Source organism: Eremothecium sinecaudum, chromosome IV (genome assembly GCF_001548555.1).
Source record: "Eremothecium sinecaudum strain ATCC 58844 chromosome IV, complete sequence".
Classification (NCBI taxonomy): Eukaryota; Fungi; Ascomycota; class Saccharomycetes; order Saccharomycetales; family Saccharomycetaceae; genus Eremothecium; species Eremothecium sinecaudum.
This window is the reverse complement of record NC_030895.1, coordinates 272,929-286,813: the sequence shown is the minus strand read 5'-3', so window position 1 is coordinate 286,813 and position 13,885 is coordinate 272,929. Positions and strand designations below refer to the sequence as shown.

The window sequence follows — 13,885 nt, the reverse complement described above, 5'->3', positions numbered from 1 at the left end:
AGGCTAATCTTATTCAGTGTCACTTAAAGTCCTTTTACTTTCATTTCTTGGTTGCACTAGCGTCTCCTCTGACGCATTCAATGGTTCTGCTGCACTATCGGATGGGATATCGGGCTGGACTTGGCTAGCAAACTTCTTAGAAGCCTCCTGGAGTTCCTCTTTCACATTTACAGAACCTCCATTCTCTAAAACTTTCTCTAATACAGGCCTCCACACTTGCTCATCATGTTCTATAAAATCTTCAAGGGAAAATACATTGCCCTTTTCCAATGACCATTCTTGTTGCTCAACACGAATTAATTCAACCATATATGCAGAAGACCTCATCGCTTTACCAATATCACTAACTAAAGAGCGAATGTAAGTACCAGAAGAGACCTTTGCCTTGAAATGTAAAGTAGGCGCCCTGTAGTTTTCCCCTTCCTTCTCAATTATTTCGCGTTCCTCAGCAGTAAGCTCAATCGGCTTCTCAATGGGAGCAATTTGGTTATCCCATCCTTGGGCACTGCAGTATTTATCAGAATAATATAATACATCATCTGCAATATTGGCATTTAATTTGCTAACAGTATCCTTGGCCTCCTCGGTAAGTGGCCTTAGAAACTTATGATCATGTTCTCGAGAAAGAGAATCCTCAAAAACTTTCAACTCAAAAATATTCACTTCTCGAGGCTCAATGGGCTTGGGTAAGGGAATACCATTTCTAGCATATTCATAAAGCGGTTTGCCGTTCATTTTCAAAGCAGCGTAAATTGGTGGAGTTTGCTTGAGACATCCTAAAAATTTCTCTTCAACTGTCTTTAGTTCTTCCATATTCAAATGGCTAACAGAGCTCTCTTTCAATACGTCTCCTTCAGAATCACCTGATGTTGTAGCTACTCCAAATAGGCCCACAGTTTCATAAACTTTGGTTGCACCTGTTAGGTACTGTGGTAGCTTTTTAGTACCTTTACCAACCCCAACAACCAAAACTCCAGATGCTAAAGGATCCAAAGTACCACCATGTCCAAGTTTAATATCCGCAACTTTACGCATTTTACGCCTATTTGGTTTCTTACCAGTTTCTGCTTTATACTGTTGAAGTTTTATCGCAATTTCATCAGAGAACACTTTACTTGAACTCCAAACGTTCCTCAACCTCTCGAGAAACTTATTCGAAGAGATACCTGCCGGCTTTTCAATAGCAATTATACCATTCATAGTGATTAGTTACCGTTAGCTTACAGTTATGTTGTGGTCATCTCATGTCATCTCGTGTATCTTTTTCAAAATTTTATATGGTCAAGGAAATCCTTCTCATCGGTAAAAGTCGGTAAAAGCCTGCCCGCGCAGGTGCAGCAACAGTGCTCATTCATATTCGCTTATTCTTGGAGTACTGGCTGACTGCCGCATCAGTCATACTAGAACAGTTTAAAAGTACAACATATCATGTCACGTGATAAATGTCTTCACTTAATGAAGTCAGCGAGTTCAGGCTTAGGGATCTCTATATCGAGCTAGAAAAGAGGTTAGTAGGTTTTCTTATGTCTCAAATGGTTTGACCAGTTATACATACCGATAGGTAGCCAGATCTCCTTAGAGAAATCATTCGAAGTCCGTTGTCCTTGAACAAGGACCGCTCATTCACCTGTTCTATGTATTCTTCTAACCGCTGAAGAGGACTCTCTGAGGAAAACAACCCAAATAACCTACTCCATATATTAAACGTCAAAGCATCCGCCACATTATGCAATATACTAATATATGGATGCACTTGGTAACCTTCTCTTAAATATTCGTTAATTTCACTAACAATCTCACGGAACTGCTCTGCAGTTAGGTAGTTAGATAGCGGACTAAGCGATGTCTTACCAAATAACTGTCCGTCATATATTCCAAACGGATTAAATCCACTATCATTTGTACTGCGTAAAGCCGCTGGTTCATTACCTGGTAAATATTCGCTAAAATACGGGTAATGAACCGTTTTATCAAATTGCCTTGGTATCCTAACTATCCTCGTAGAGTCAAATAACTTCGAGTTTGCAGCATGGTATATATTTGGAAAATGAGTTATACAAAGAGCATCGTTTTCTGGATATTCCTTTATTGTTGAGCTCCCAATTTCTTGATATTTAGTGACGAAGAACTCATGGCAATTGAAATATTGGTATGAATTTGAAGCCTCATCCATAGCCTTACTATTAGAGCTTTAATTAAGTATAAAAGCACTCTATAACAGCCTAGGTCGTTTAATTGTGCTAATACATGTAAATTAAAGGCTTCTATATAATTTATGTATTTCTAAAATCTACATTGTAGAAAAAAGCTTCCCCTGTAATCGATACTAATACACTAAACAAACAAAGCGCAATTTAATATAATACGGTATAATGGCAACTTCTGAGAGGGAGTTTATTTCCAATTTCTTGACCTTGGCATTTCTAGATGACCCTGCCCTTCCAAATGATTACCATCAAAACGCTGAAAACCTCGATTCAGTCGGAATATCTTTACGTCCATTAAAAATACCATACGAAAACAAACGTCAAAAGGGTAACGATGCGGATTCCAAGGTTGTTATCATCTTGAAATCTGTTAGACCACCCAAGTTTGTGCATACCGTTAAGTTTTCAAAGCTTGCGACTTTTTTGCAGGTGAAAGAGTCGTTACGTGCACTTGAGAATGACTTACAAAATGCGGATATTAAGTTCTTATTGAAAGGTAAAGTCCTAAACGATCTGATGCTAGTTCAGGATTTGAATTCCCCTAAGATTTCCTTAACTGTAATGGTTGGTAAGGAAAAATCTGGAAGTTCTAGGGGTAGTTCGTCATCTCAGGTTACAAGCGCGGAGGCGGTTGATAAGACTGAGATTGCAATTCCATGGGAAAAAATACAGGCTACTTTATCAGAGAGTATTGTAGACCAAGAAGCTGTGGCCGAAGCCTTTTCTAGATTAAAGAGGGGATGGGAGCTTGCGAAGTGAACAGTGGAGGTTAACACTGTTTTGATCGAGGGTGACATTTGGCCCTGTCTTAAATATAGTTTGCATTGCTTTGTTGCTAGCGTATCCATTATACCTATAAATTGCTATTATGTATCATATAACATAGATATACTACATATAGCTTAAGTTACCTTCTTTTACTAAGTTGCCTGACCCTTTCTTTAATACTGTTATTCCAATGGATGCCGGTTAGACTCCTTCTGAAACCGTATTCTTCAGAAGATAAGGCTTCTGTAACTATATCATGGTGAATTCTAAGGTCCCTGCCGTTGTCCTGAACACAGTTGCCTACAACTTCAGTGAAATTCTTCAGTTTTTGCCTCTGAGAAATCACATACTTGCGACAACGGTCGATCTCTTCTTGGTTCAAACTGTTGAATCTCAGTCTTTTCTTGAAAATAACCTTATCAAAGATCTCGTTGGGGTCTATTAGACTTTTGGGGAACGTCTGAATAATCTGGAAAATCTCCATGTCTTCGTCATCTTTATTTTTGGTACGCCTTTGGCGTTGAGGAAACTCAGGTTCGCTCAATTTTATAATAGATAGCGAAATCTTGAAGAGAATATGGGACTCTTCGTAGAAGAGGCAATCCCAAATTCTCAACGTAGTTTCTATCGGTACCGTGCCAACAAAGCAGCTCATGAACCAACTAGCGGTACATAATGTCATAGGCGGTAATCTGTATAAGAAATCGTTACTGTTAGTTGCTTTTTTAGGGTATGATGCTGGATATATTCTGTTCCAGAATTCGGGCAAGTATTCCTTAATACAGAGCAGCAAAACGCCTTGATCAACATTGACACCTTCTAAGTTCACATTGTGAACACCAGGTAGATATCTGGATGTAATAGTCACTAACATCCAGAACGCTCTTTCCTCGTCCATAAAGAGCAACAACAGCCCTGCCAAAAAGTTCATTGATTGACAATAGCCAATTCTAGGATTATAAATTGAAAAAGCAACAAGAACTCTTCTCAAGGACTTGATCATCGGTGCTTCTTCTTCAGAATCTGGGGGCCTTTGGAAATGAATATTATCAGGAAAAGTCCTATTTAAGTCACGCTCTATCACATCTAGGTCCTTCAAAGATGGATGATCATTGGGTTCCTCCATTCTCGCCAATAGTTTATCATAAACACCTTTGTTTTTGTTCAACTTCTCTTGGCCGCGAGCAAAATACCACCACGCATTGCCCCTCCATTCTGCAGGTATACCTTTCCTCACATACCTCTTCAACTTTTCAGACCTTGAGGGGAAGCGGTCCGGGTTATCGTTCACAACCGCTAGACCCGACTTTGCAAGAAGGGCCTTCCATTTATGCTTCCTTCGTACACAATATTTGGAATACTGTTCCCACCACGTGTTATACTCTCCCTCCGCAATATACGGCGATTGCTTTTTGAAGCCATATCTGTCGTAATGAGAGTCATAGCTTTGGTGGGCTACATTCCTTGCAGACTGAGAGCTCATTGGGACTGATGTCGCAGTAGAAGCAGCAGAAGCTATGCTAATGGGGACAGTATTAATGGACCCAACCGTCATAGCACTACTCATAAAAAGCTGCCTGGATTCGTTTTTGAGAGGTGCTTTCTGTCTTGATGATCCATCTGCCTCTTGTAGCTCGTTAGAATTGCCTACTCTTTGTAATTCACTTACTGTGTAGCCTCGGCCCCTTACGGCAAGTCGGCCATCAGAATTTCCGTTCAAAACTTTCACTTCAGTAGTCTTTCCATTAACAGCTGATATATGAGCAGTAACTTCTCGCTCAACTGGAGCCTTATTAGCCGCCAATTGCTCAGGGCCGCCTTTTTTGACGTAACTTTCTTCTGCTGTCGCCACGCCGCCTTCAACGAGTTCGTCAAAACCGTCATAAAGATCCAACAAACTAAGATTGTCCTCTCGCTGCAAAGACCTGGTTCTCCTCCTAGTACTCCCAGCACCAGCAGCTGGCACTGAGGAGTTGCTATTACCTTCTTTGTCTTTTACATGTCGAAACTTTCCATTCCCATTTTCTATCTCAGTCGTCAGATTAGGTACTGATGGAGAAGCAACCTCACAATTGTACACACCTGTCACCCTCAACATCTAGCTCAATTTATTGCCAATTACAGCAAACCTACTCCCACAATTACCAATTCACCCTAAAACGAAAGTGTTCCCCTTAATTGTTCAGCAAGTTAATTGAATACGACACAAACTGGTCTGCAATTCCTTTATAATATCCAATACGCTCTAAACCCTGCCTGGATAACACCTGAGAACACTAAGGTTTAGTAAACAACTTTCCTTGTCTAAATAAGGTAATTATACATTGTAAAACTACAATGAGGTAAGGTAAAATGTTTTTTTTGAGCAAGAAAATATCAACAAATTCCAGTACAGGGCTAAATTTCGGCTTGGCAGAGCAAGGCCTACGTAACGTAAACCTTCATCAAAGCCAATGGTCTATCCTACGACTCGCTGAGAATCCTTACTGGTTGATATTATGCTCTTTTTGAACCTGGCCTACTGCCTTACGTTTCTCTCTCTGGGAACGGCTAATTTTAAATTTCAACGTCATAGTAATATCACGTGATCAGAAATGTATTTCCAAGAATAGGAGATACAAGGGGACTACGTGCGTAAAGGTGTGATTGAGTCGGGACTGGTACTTGAGAGGGTGATCCTGGTAGTTGTGCAGCTGCGCGTTTATTAGATGTTTTGTTTTAAGAGGACATAAACTTACAGTTGACAACTTGGAAAACGATGACGACAAAAGTCGCATGTAAAGCAATAATAATAGGAAAGAGCTATGGTATTCCTGATTGAGTGGAGGGTACCATATGAGAAGATTGCTTATGAGACTCGTAAGACCTTGCAGTTGGGAGAGGGGGTGCTCGTGTCGGATATCTTACCGAATGGGTTTATGAAGGTTGACGCAATGGATTTCAGTGCTTATAATGATGCGGGCGATCCAGCGTATTCATCGTTTGTAAGATATGCAGACAGTGCTGCATGGTTGCCTGAGATATGGGAAGACTGGAAGAGGTATACGCAAGTCCATCACAATGCAAGGCCATTTAGACGTGGTGTTTTCATGATGCTACAGTATTTAACTTCAAGTTTAGCTGTTATTTTGTTTTTGACAGTAGTTGGATTTCTTAGTACCTCGAATCGAGCTGTGCATGGGGTTTCAAGATTGCTGCGTTTTGCATCGCTTTTGGCAAGTATTAAGTCCATTGTGTTAACAGCGGAAGTCTTACGACGGTTACATCAGCATTACGTTTCCGAAGGTATTATTCCCTTTAACACTGTGATGAGTGTGCTTTGGAAGTATAAGATTTTTGCAGTGCTGGATGTTCTAACAGTTTTCGCGTTCCAGTTGTGCCAAGTACAAATTGTGATGAGGTTCTACGATAGGGTCAAAGAAAAACGATTTATTTCAGTATGCGGAGTGATACTATCACTTATCTCGCAGATACTCTGGATAATTCCCATATGTGTAATTAATCGTGGTCAGAGTCCCAAGCAGATGGATCATGGTAGCGTGAATGTGCTGTCACCGTTTGTTTTCCTTATTAGAGTCGCCCTTGCGGGATCTTATGCGAGTTTGTTGGGACTTCAAATATTCACGAAGAGACAGTTTTGTTTTCAAGGACTTCAAATGATACTACTGACACTGTTGACAGTTTGTGTGGTACTATTTCAGCCTGTATTATTCTTTTTTGATCTGGTCCGGGTATGGTTTGACAACTCGAACGAGATATTCAGCACCGTTTGGTATATGTGCTCTACAGTCATTGTATGGGAATGGTACGACCGTGTGGATGTTTTAGAAGCGAAATTACAAACTCAAAGTATTATGGGAAGGCCTATCTATGAAGATGAGGAGCATTTCTATTATTATGTGAAGTATGCTTTGAGAGCGCAATTTACGAAGACCAATAGCAACTCAAATTATTCAAGGTTAGGAAGAAGTAATTCGCCTGGTGGGTTTATTGATGATTCTGTCATTACAGGCCAGGACCTTTCCACATCTCATCCCATGGAATATGATCAAAACTCTGTCATTGTCCTAAAAACGCGAAGGGACGTATGGGATAGAATCCGAGCTATTCGAGACGGTGTTACATATTATACAGACAGGGTATTTGTCAAAAGTTTGGGGAATTGGTCTCTGAATTGGAAGCACGAGAGTGAGGAGGATAGAAGCAAGAACCGTGTAATAAAAAGGCTTGGACTCGATCAGAGTAACGATACATATTTGTATAGAACGAAAGATGTAGACTTTGATAACTTAAATCAAAGTTAATAGAATTAATGAAGACGCTTGCATTTTATATGAGTTGAGAATTATATATATATACAGTTATATGCTTGATATCAGTTTCCAACTGCCAAGTCTGAAGTATTATTTCCATGCTCATCCGTTTAGGAGTTTTCGAGGACATTTTCTAACCTGTAGCTGGCCAGGTGTATTTTATGTTTGATTTTAGTTCTTCTTCCAAGTTCGTTGTCGTAACGCGGTATTTTATTTAACATACTGGGGTACCTAATATAGGGAAATGTATTCCTTTGTGGCTTCAGACGAATAATCCTATTAAAACCAGGAACAGGACTTTCATGAACGACACAATCAATGTGATCATCCATCTTGACGGTGGGAAGCAATTTCGCAAGGCTCCTTACTACGAGATCAACCCTAAGCGAAATCCGTTTGGCAAATGTCTCTCCTTGTTTCACTTTCTTAAATTTACTCTGAGTTAAATTTACGAGCGGATGAATGTAATTGTGAATAGTTTTCCTTAGGAAACGCTTGAGCGCTTTTCTCGATTGAATGCTTCTTATAATGTATGAGTTTACGGGGATAAGGTGGTCCGGAAAATTTGTTACCAGTTTCTTGTCTGTGAGCCTATAGTACTCTTTTTCAATACGTCTCGATATCCAATCGACATTGTTACTAAAAAGTTGCTGACTGTCGCTAACCACTTTGTATTTTGAATAGCTTTTACGAATAAATTTGTAATTTTGTTCTGCAAAATCCTTAGGTGAAGACAATCCGGCTACTGAAGGAGCAGACTGGAATATATTTACCATCTTGACGTCGTCAACAGTAGGGTTACGAAATACACATACGTCATTTTCTTCAGGAACACTTTCAAACTCCCCTGAAGCAGTAATATTTTTTAAACCGAAAGCATCGTAGCTTGAGTGCATTTGACCTCCTGCCAGCGGGTTCCCACCGTTCTTGGAGACTTTGGTCAAAACCATTTCGCCGTTTTCTCCTTGAATTACAATGTTTACTTCCTTAATGCTTGCCATAAGCCTCTCTAACATGTCATACTGCCTCTCTGGTGCTGGACTCAGGGATTTCCCAAAGAATAAAGGCTTATGAGCCACTTTGAATGTTTCCGCAGTTATATCATCTAACGTAACATGACCTGTAGTTGGAACAGCCGGGACTATCCACCTTTGCGCAGCGACATCAGCCAGACCACTATCGTTCTTCTGCTTTGCCTTCAACTTCAACCTGGTCACAATATCTTCCTTAGTTCTGATTCTACCGCGAACCATATTATTATTTATTCTATCAACATTTTCCTTCTTATCAGCGTTAGCGTTCCGCTCATTCATACTAGAATATAGCATGCGAGGGTTTTCATAAATATTTTTTAGCAGCCTTCCTCCTCTAGGAAGCCTTGAGCAGACATATCTGGCACTTAGCATTTCTTATTCTTTACTTTAATAAATCCTTTAACAGTACATAATTTGGTGAACATTTTTATTATACAGTTTTGCTTGTAATATGCAAAAATATAGTTATCTCACAACAGAACAAAAAAGATGATAAAGTAGCCATAGACTTGTTGAAGACATGAGACCGTGCAATAGTATTAGTATTAGCTAGTTTTGATCATCTGGAAGATTAAATTGTGGTCACGTGATTTGTTCCACGTGATTTGAAATCAAGACCCTATGTAGTTGTTATTTACTACAGTATTCTTCAGGAGTATATATGTAAAAGAAGCAATTAAAGTGGAAATATCCGTTATTTGCAAGGTTAGGAAGGATTTGAATCAATGGCACTACCTAGTTCCTTCTCCGCAATATCGAATCAGCTTTCTCAGGACCTTCATTCATTGTCTTCGGAATCTAAAAGAAGGAACTCAGAAGTCAAACGTGCAAGTGATAAATCTTTGCAAATCATAAGAATTGTTCATAGTTTTGAGGAGTTAGAACGTCATCCTGATTTTGTAATACCATTCGTTTTATCATGCAAATCTGGGAATCCCAAATTTACTACACTTGCTATGCAATGTTTACAGCGCCTGGCGATTCATAAATCTATACCTAAAGAGCGAATTGAGCAGGTATTAGAGGCCTTGAACGATTCTAGTCAATTAGCTGTTGAAATTCAGCTAAAAGTACTGCAGATAATTCCTATATTTTTCACTACGTATGGGAAGGATATTACGGGACCCCTATGTGCTAAGCTGCTACTTTGTTGTTCTAACCTTTTAGTAACTCCTAGTAAATCTCCTGTCGTTGTAGGTACAGCTAGTGCTACTCTAAAGCAACTTATTAGTGATGTATTTGAACGGTTAAAGTATCCAGGGGATGGCTCAGATCTTTACGATGTTGCAGTGGGAAATGACGAGAAGATAAGGGTCAATAGTTACAGGCATGATGCCAATCTGCTATTTGCTGACCTGTGCACTATTCATAATACACCAGGAAGAGACCAGTCATTATTAGATAGAAATTGCATTACAGAAGAATATGGTTTGGAACTTTTAGAAACAGTCTTTCTAAATTATGAGCTCCTTTTCTTAAAGTATGAAGATCTATTATTTCTACTGAGAACTAAGGCTGTGCCTCTGCTTCTCAGATCTGTTTCTTCATCCAAAAGCTTTCCAATTGTGGTAAGAAGTTCTCGTTGTATAGCTCTACTCATAAAAGTGCAATATTTGACGCTTTTGGAACTAGAGTTGGAAGTTATATTGTCTTTGTTGATACACACATTGTCATCTAAGTCAGACGCGAAACAATGGAGAAGAATATTAATTCTCGAGATATTCCAAAGTGTTTTTGCTAAGGAAGGGATGATTTTAGAGATTTTCAAGGCTTACGATGCTCTTGAATCCCGGAAACATGTTATTACTTCGCTATTAGAGACCCTCAAAGAAATGTTAGACCATGAGATATTTGTAGACATCTTGAAGGAGACGCCGATTTTAATGAGCAATGAACATCCTTTAGTTGTGCAGGAGTCTTATTCTTCACGCGTGATGTCGTTAGATCTCTTAGATAAACCAAATGCACCAGCTGCAGACCAAACATATATTGTATTCCTATTACTGACTATTTCTAACTCAATCTCAAATTGCATTGGTTCTCGTGCTGCTGCTGCATCCCAAGATGAAGACAGGCAAACCTTAGATGAATTAGCGGATATGTATCAAGAGGTGTATCCAAGCTTATTTGCCATCCATAAAAAGTTTCTCTATTCAAGTAATTTGGATAATGGGTCCTTTCATAGCTTGGTGCGCGCATTCCAGAAACTAGCGCATGCAGCAGGAATACTGTCATTCGACAACGAACTTGATCAGTGTCTCCTAGTATTTTGCGTAGCAACAATTCTAAATGACAATGGTGTAAACTCGTCTACTGATTCTGCCGGTACTCAGGCACCACAGACTGCCGCAGTGTTACATGCTATAAGTGACACAATAATGAGGAAGCCTTCAACAGCACTTTCTGCTAAAGATCAATATAAGTTACCTTCTAGAAACTTTCACCAAAGGAATCTGAGTGTATTTAGGGCATTAATTTCACTATCAATATCTTTGGGCTCAACTTTCACGGAGACAAATTGGAACTATACCTTAGTAGCTTGGCAATGGACTGCTTATTACGTATATGGGCCATGTTCCGAGTTTTTGAGCACCCACCTAAATATTGTTACTCCACCTGCCCCAAATTTAACCAAGAATGATCTATCTACCATAGAAGGCAGTTTTCTGCAGCTTTTTGAAAGTACAAAAGCATACCCCGATGAAAGTTTTAGAGTATTTCTCAGCTGTCTGGTTGATAGTTCAATTCGTCTTTTTCATAACAATTCAAATGGTTTCACGGACTCTAAAATGCAAATTGACTCTGGCGGAAACATTCGTGACTGCTACTGTAATAGTTTATTTTATGTGGATCGCATTCGAGACCTTGTGATGCACAATTTAAACCATTTTACTGATACGGAAAAAGGCCAGCTTCCTTGGCTTCAACTTGTGGAATTCATTGTTAAACAGGTTTCAGACCGATCTCTTTCGCCATCACTACGGTTATATGTGTCCCGGGTTTTTATGGATATTGTATCCACTATTGTTACAAACGCTGAAGAATTACAAGAGCCCAATAATATTAACTTCGATTCTATTGGTAAGATGCTGCTAGATGCTATGTGTAGTTTGGTTGACACCCTCATGGATCTCAGTGTTTCGGAAGAACATATTTTTAATGGAGTTGTGAACGTGGAATTCGAGATATACTTTCAAGCCTTACGAACTCTGAAGTCTTTGCTTGAAAACTTTGGTGAACATTTGAAGATCTCGTGGTCCACAGTATTCAAATTGCTAGTTTCTCCTTTTGGCATTATTGAGAAGGGGGTCGATATAATAGCCATGGAAACTAATGAGAATGCTACTATTGTTGAAGGCATTAGGCAAAAATACAAAGATCTTGTACAATTGGCCTATGAAGTGTTCAAGTTGATCCCTGACAATTTTTTACAAAACCTACCATTGACTGTGATGAAAGATTTCATTGATACATTATTAAAATTTATCAGACAAAATAATGACATGAATATCTCGTTTTCATCAATAAGTCAGTTTTGGCCAGTTGGAGATTACTTGCGAACGAGAACTTCAAAATCTCCTACTGCTCAAATCATCTCTACTACAACAAATAAAGATTCTGAGGTGATATCTTTATCAAAAATCCTTTCATCAAAAACTAGTTCAGAATTAGATATTTCAAACGCATTATGGGTATATTTGCTGCGTTCATTAATAGACTGTACCAGTGATGAACGTCTGGAGGTCAAGAAGGGTGCTATTCATACATTTTTCAGGATTATAGATTCATATCCGTCGTTTTTCCCCTCGTGGAAACTGGTCTCTGCCAAAGTAATAAAAAAGTTACTTTCTCTAGAGCTAACACCTCAGGAATACGATGAATATGCAGATTTCTTGTCCATAACGCTGCAAGGTTTAATCCAACTTTATTCTACCTATTTTTCTGGTTTTTTGGATTATGACTGGACTGAAGAGTGGAGTTGGTTGTTCAACTTTATGAAAAGATTACAATCTAGTAAATCATTCGAAGCTAGATTTATAGTTTACCGAAGCCTTGAAGAGCTCCTGAATTCCCTGCATAAGATTGAAAACTTACCGAAAAATATAGTTGAATCATGCTATGAGGTTTGGTCAACATACAATGTTATCTATAGTCAATTGCTTCCGTCTAACAGCAAAAGAAAAGATAATATAAACTGTTTAGAACAGTTGATTCGTTGTTTTGGGCCTCTTTATAAACTTCTGGTTGCTTTCAACTTTGTAGATGCAAAAACAATAGAAGAGTGCTTAGCGGTCTTTAATACTGCATTCAAATATCCGTTACTGCCAGAGCATACAATTGATACAAAAAAACCTTCCGCATTACAATTAGGCGTTCTGGGAGCAATGCAACAATTTGAGTTTGACCAAGAACCAACTATTGAACTACTTATATGGTATCAGTTAAGCTCCATGGTTGTTTTGCCTTTTGAAACTAGGAAACGTATTGAGAGAAAACTATCAGAAAAGTTAGATGATGTTTCTAATGTAAAAATTCCTACCTTCGAGGCCATAAGTTATCAAGCCTGTATTTTGCTAGGGCAAAGGGTTACTGGTGCAAAAGGATTTAGTTATCAATTTCTAGATGAGAAATACCTTTTAAGGACTCTAAAGCATCTATTTGAGCCTATTAAAGCTAAGTCCATGATAGGCATAAATTTTGAAAATAAAACTCCATTATGGGTAATGTCATCAAGGTGCTTTCACAACATTTATCGACTTGTATTTCCTCTCCTGTCCAACAGTAGTGCGACTGAACATAGCGATTTGGTCAATGAGCTACTTCATTTATACACAAGGATGCTTGTTGCTCCATTGCAACGCAATCCTGATGTGAACATCCCTTCAGAAACTGAGGAATATGACATTTCCGAATATGAAGCTCAGAGGGATCTATTATTAGAATTCATAAGTCTGCCGTTAATTACTGCTGAACACCTTCATCCATTCGTATCTGTACTATGGAGTCGGTCATTCTATTATGCATTTGATGAAATTGATAACTACGTCATCGATTCCTGTCCCAACCTTCAAAAAATCACACAGAGTTTGGCTGATTTTGATTTCGAAAGTATAGTAGGATCTACGAAGGAATCCAACCTACTTCCAAATTATAAAATTGCAACTATTTGTTTAGATGATCTTATCCGCTTTTGTCAAACGGAAGAACGAAGCCACGATCTAATAAGGACAATGTCTATCCCATATCTGGTTTCTCGCATTGCCTTTGTCTTGAGAAAATACATCAGTGATGAATCCTTACTTAACAGAGCTCCATTGCCTAAAGTAAAGAGGCTAGAACTTGTTAAGGTACTGCATGGGCTGAACGAAGTGATATCTCGTCACAAGAAAACTATTGATTCTGAACCTGATCAATTAGGCTTGCGGCTCCTGTATCCTCTATTACTGAAGACTATACCACTATCTCATAAAGTCGAAGGATTACAAGATATTCTGCAAAAGTTGTCCTTAACTTTTAATGTATTATTTACTTAGTTATTTACAACACGTAATAAAGTCTTACT

The 13,885-nt window shown here is 38.8% G+C and overlaps 7 protein-coding genes across 7 annotated transcripts; 3 read left to right on the top strand and 4 right to left on the bottom strand.

Annotated features, from left to right (window-relative positions):
* Window positions 1-9: 9 nt before the first annotated feature.
* On the bottom strand, window positions 10-1,200 carry PUS4 (pseudouridine synthase PUS4; the record flags this gene model as incomplete). The annotated part of the gene is made up of 1 exon (XM_018132098.1): window positions 10-1,200. The coding sequence occupies one exon, from the start codon at window positions 1,198-1,200 to the stop codon at window positions 10-12; it is 1,191 nt and encodes a 396-aa protein (XP_017987324.1).
* A 248-nt stretch (window positions 1,201-1,448) lies between these two features.
* SHR5 (Shr5p) lies at window positions 1,449-2,173 on the bottom strand (the record flags this gene model as incomplete). The annotated part of the gene is made up of 2 exons (XM_018132099.1): window positions 1,449-1,496; window positions 1,556-2,173. 2 exons carry the CDS (start codon window positions 2,171-2,173, stop codon window positions 1,449-1,451), a joined length of 666 nt encoding a protein of 221 aa, XP_017987323.1.
* A 199-nt stretch (window positions 2,174-2,372) lies between these two features.
* MDY2 (Mdy2p) lies at window positions 2,373-2,966 on the top strand (the record flags this gene model as incomplete). The annotated part of the gene is made up of 1 exon (XM_018132100.1): window positions 2,373-2,966. One exon carries the CDS (start codon window positions 2,373-2,375, stop codon window positions 2,964-2,966), a length of 594 nt encoding a protein of 197 aa, XP_017987322.1.
* A 148-nt stretch (window positions 2,967-3,114) lies between these two features.
* MSB3 (Rab GTPase-activating protein MSB3) lies at window positions 3,115-5,073 on the bottom strand (the record flags this gene model as incomplete). Its single annotated transcript, XM_018132101.1, has 1 exon — window positions 3,115-5,073. The coding sequence occupies one exon, from the start codon at window positions 5,071-5,073 to the stop codon at window positions 3,115-3,117; it is 1,959 nt and encodes a 652-aa protein (XP_017987321.1).
* Window positions 5,074-5,779: 706 nt separating this feature from the next.
* RIM21 (Rim21p) lies at window positions 5,780-7,279 on the top strand (the record flags this gene model as incomplete). Its single annotated transcript, XM_018132102.1, has 1 exon — window positions 5,780-7,279. The coding sequence occupies one exon, from the start codon at window positions 5,780-5,782 to the stop codon at window positions 7,277-7,279; it is 1,500 nt and encodes a 499-aa protein (XP_017987320.1).
* A 119-nt stretch (window positions 7,280-7,398) lies between these two features.
* MRX6 (Mrx6p) lies at window positions 7,399-8,694 on the bottom strand (the record flags this gene model as incomplete). Its single annotated transcript, XM_018132103.1, has 1 exon — window positions 7,399-8,694. The coding sequence occupies one exon, from the start codon at window positions 8,692-8,694 to the stop codon at window positions 7,399-7,401; it is 1,296 nt and encodes a 431-aa protein (XP_017987319.1).
* A 353-nt stretch (window positions 8,695-9,047) lies between these two features.
* Window positions 9,048-13,856, top strand: MON2 (Mon2p; the record flags this gene model as incomplete). The annotated part of the gene is made up of 1 exon (XM_018132104.1): window positions 9,048-13,856. The coding sequence occupies one exon, from the start codon at window positions 9,048-9,050 to the stop codon at window positions 13,854-13,856; it is 4,809 nt and encodes a 1,602-aa protein (XP_017987318.1).
* Window positions 13,857-13,885: the final 29 nt, after the last annotated feature.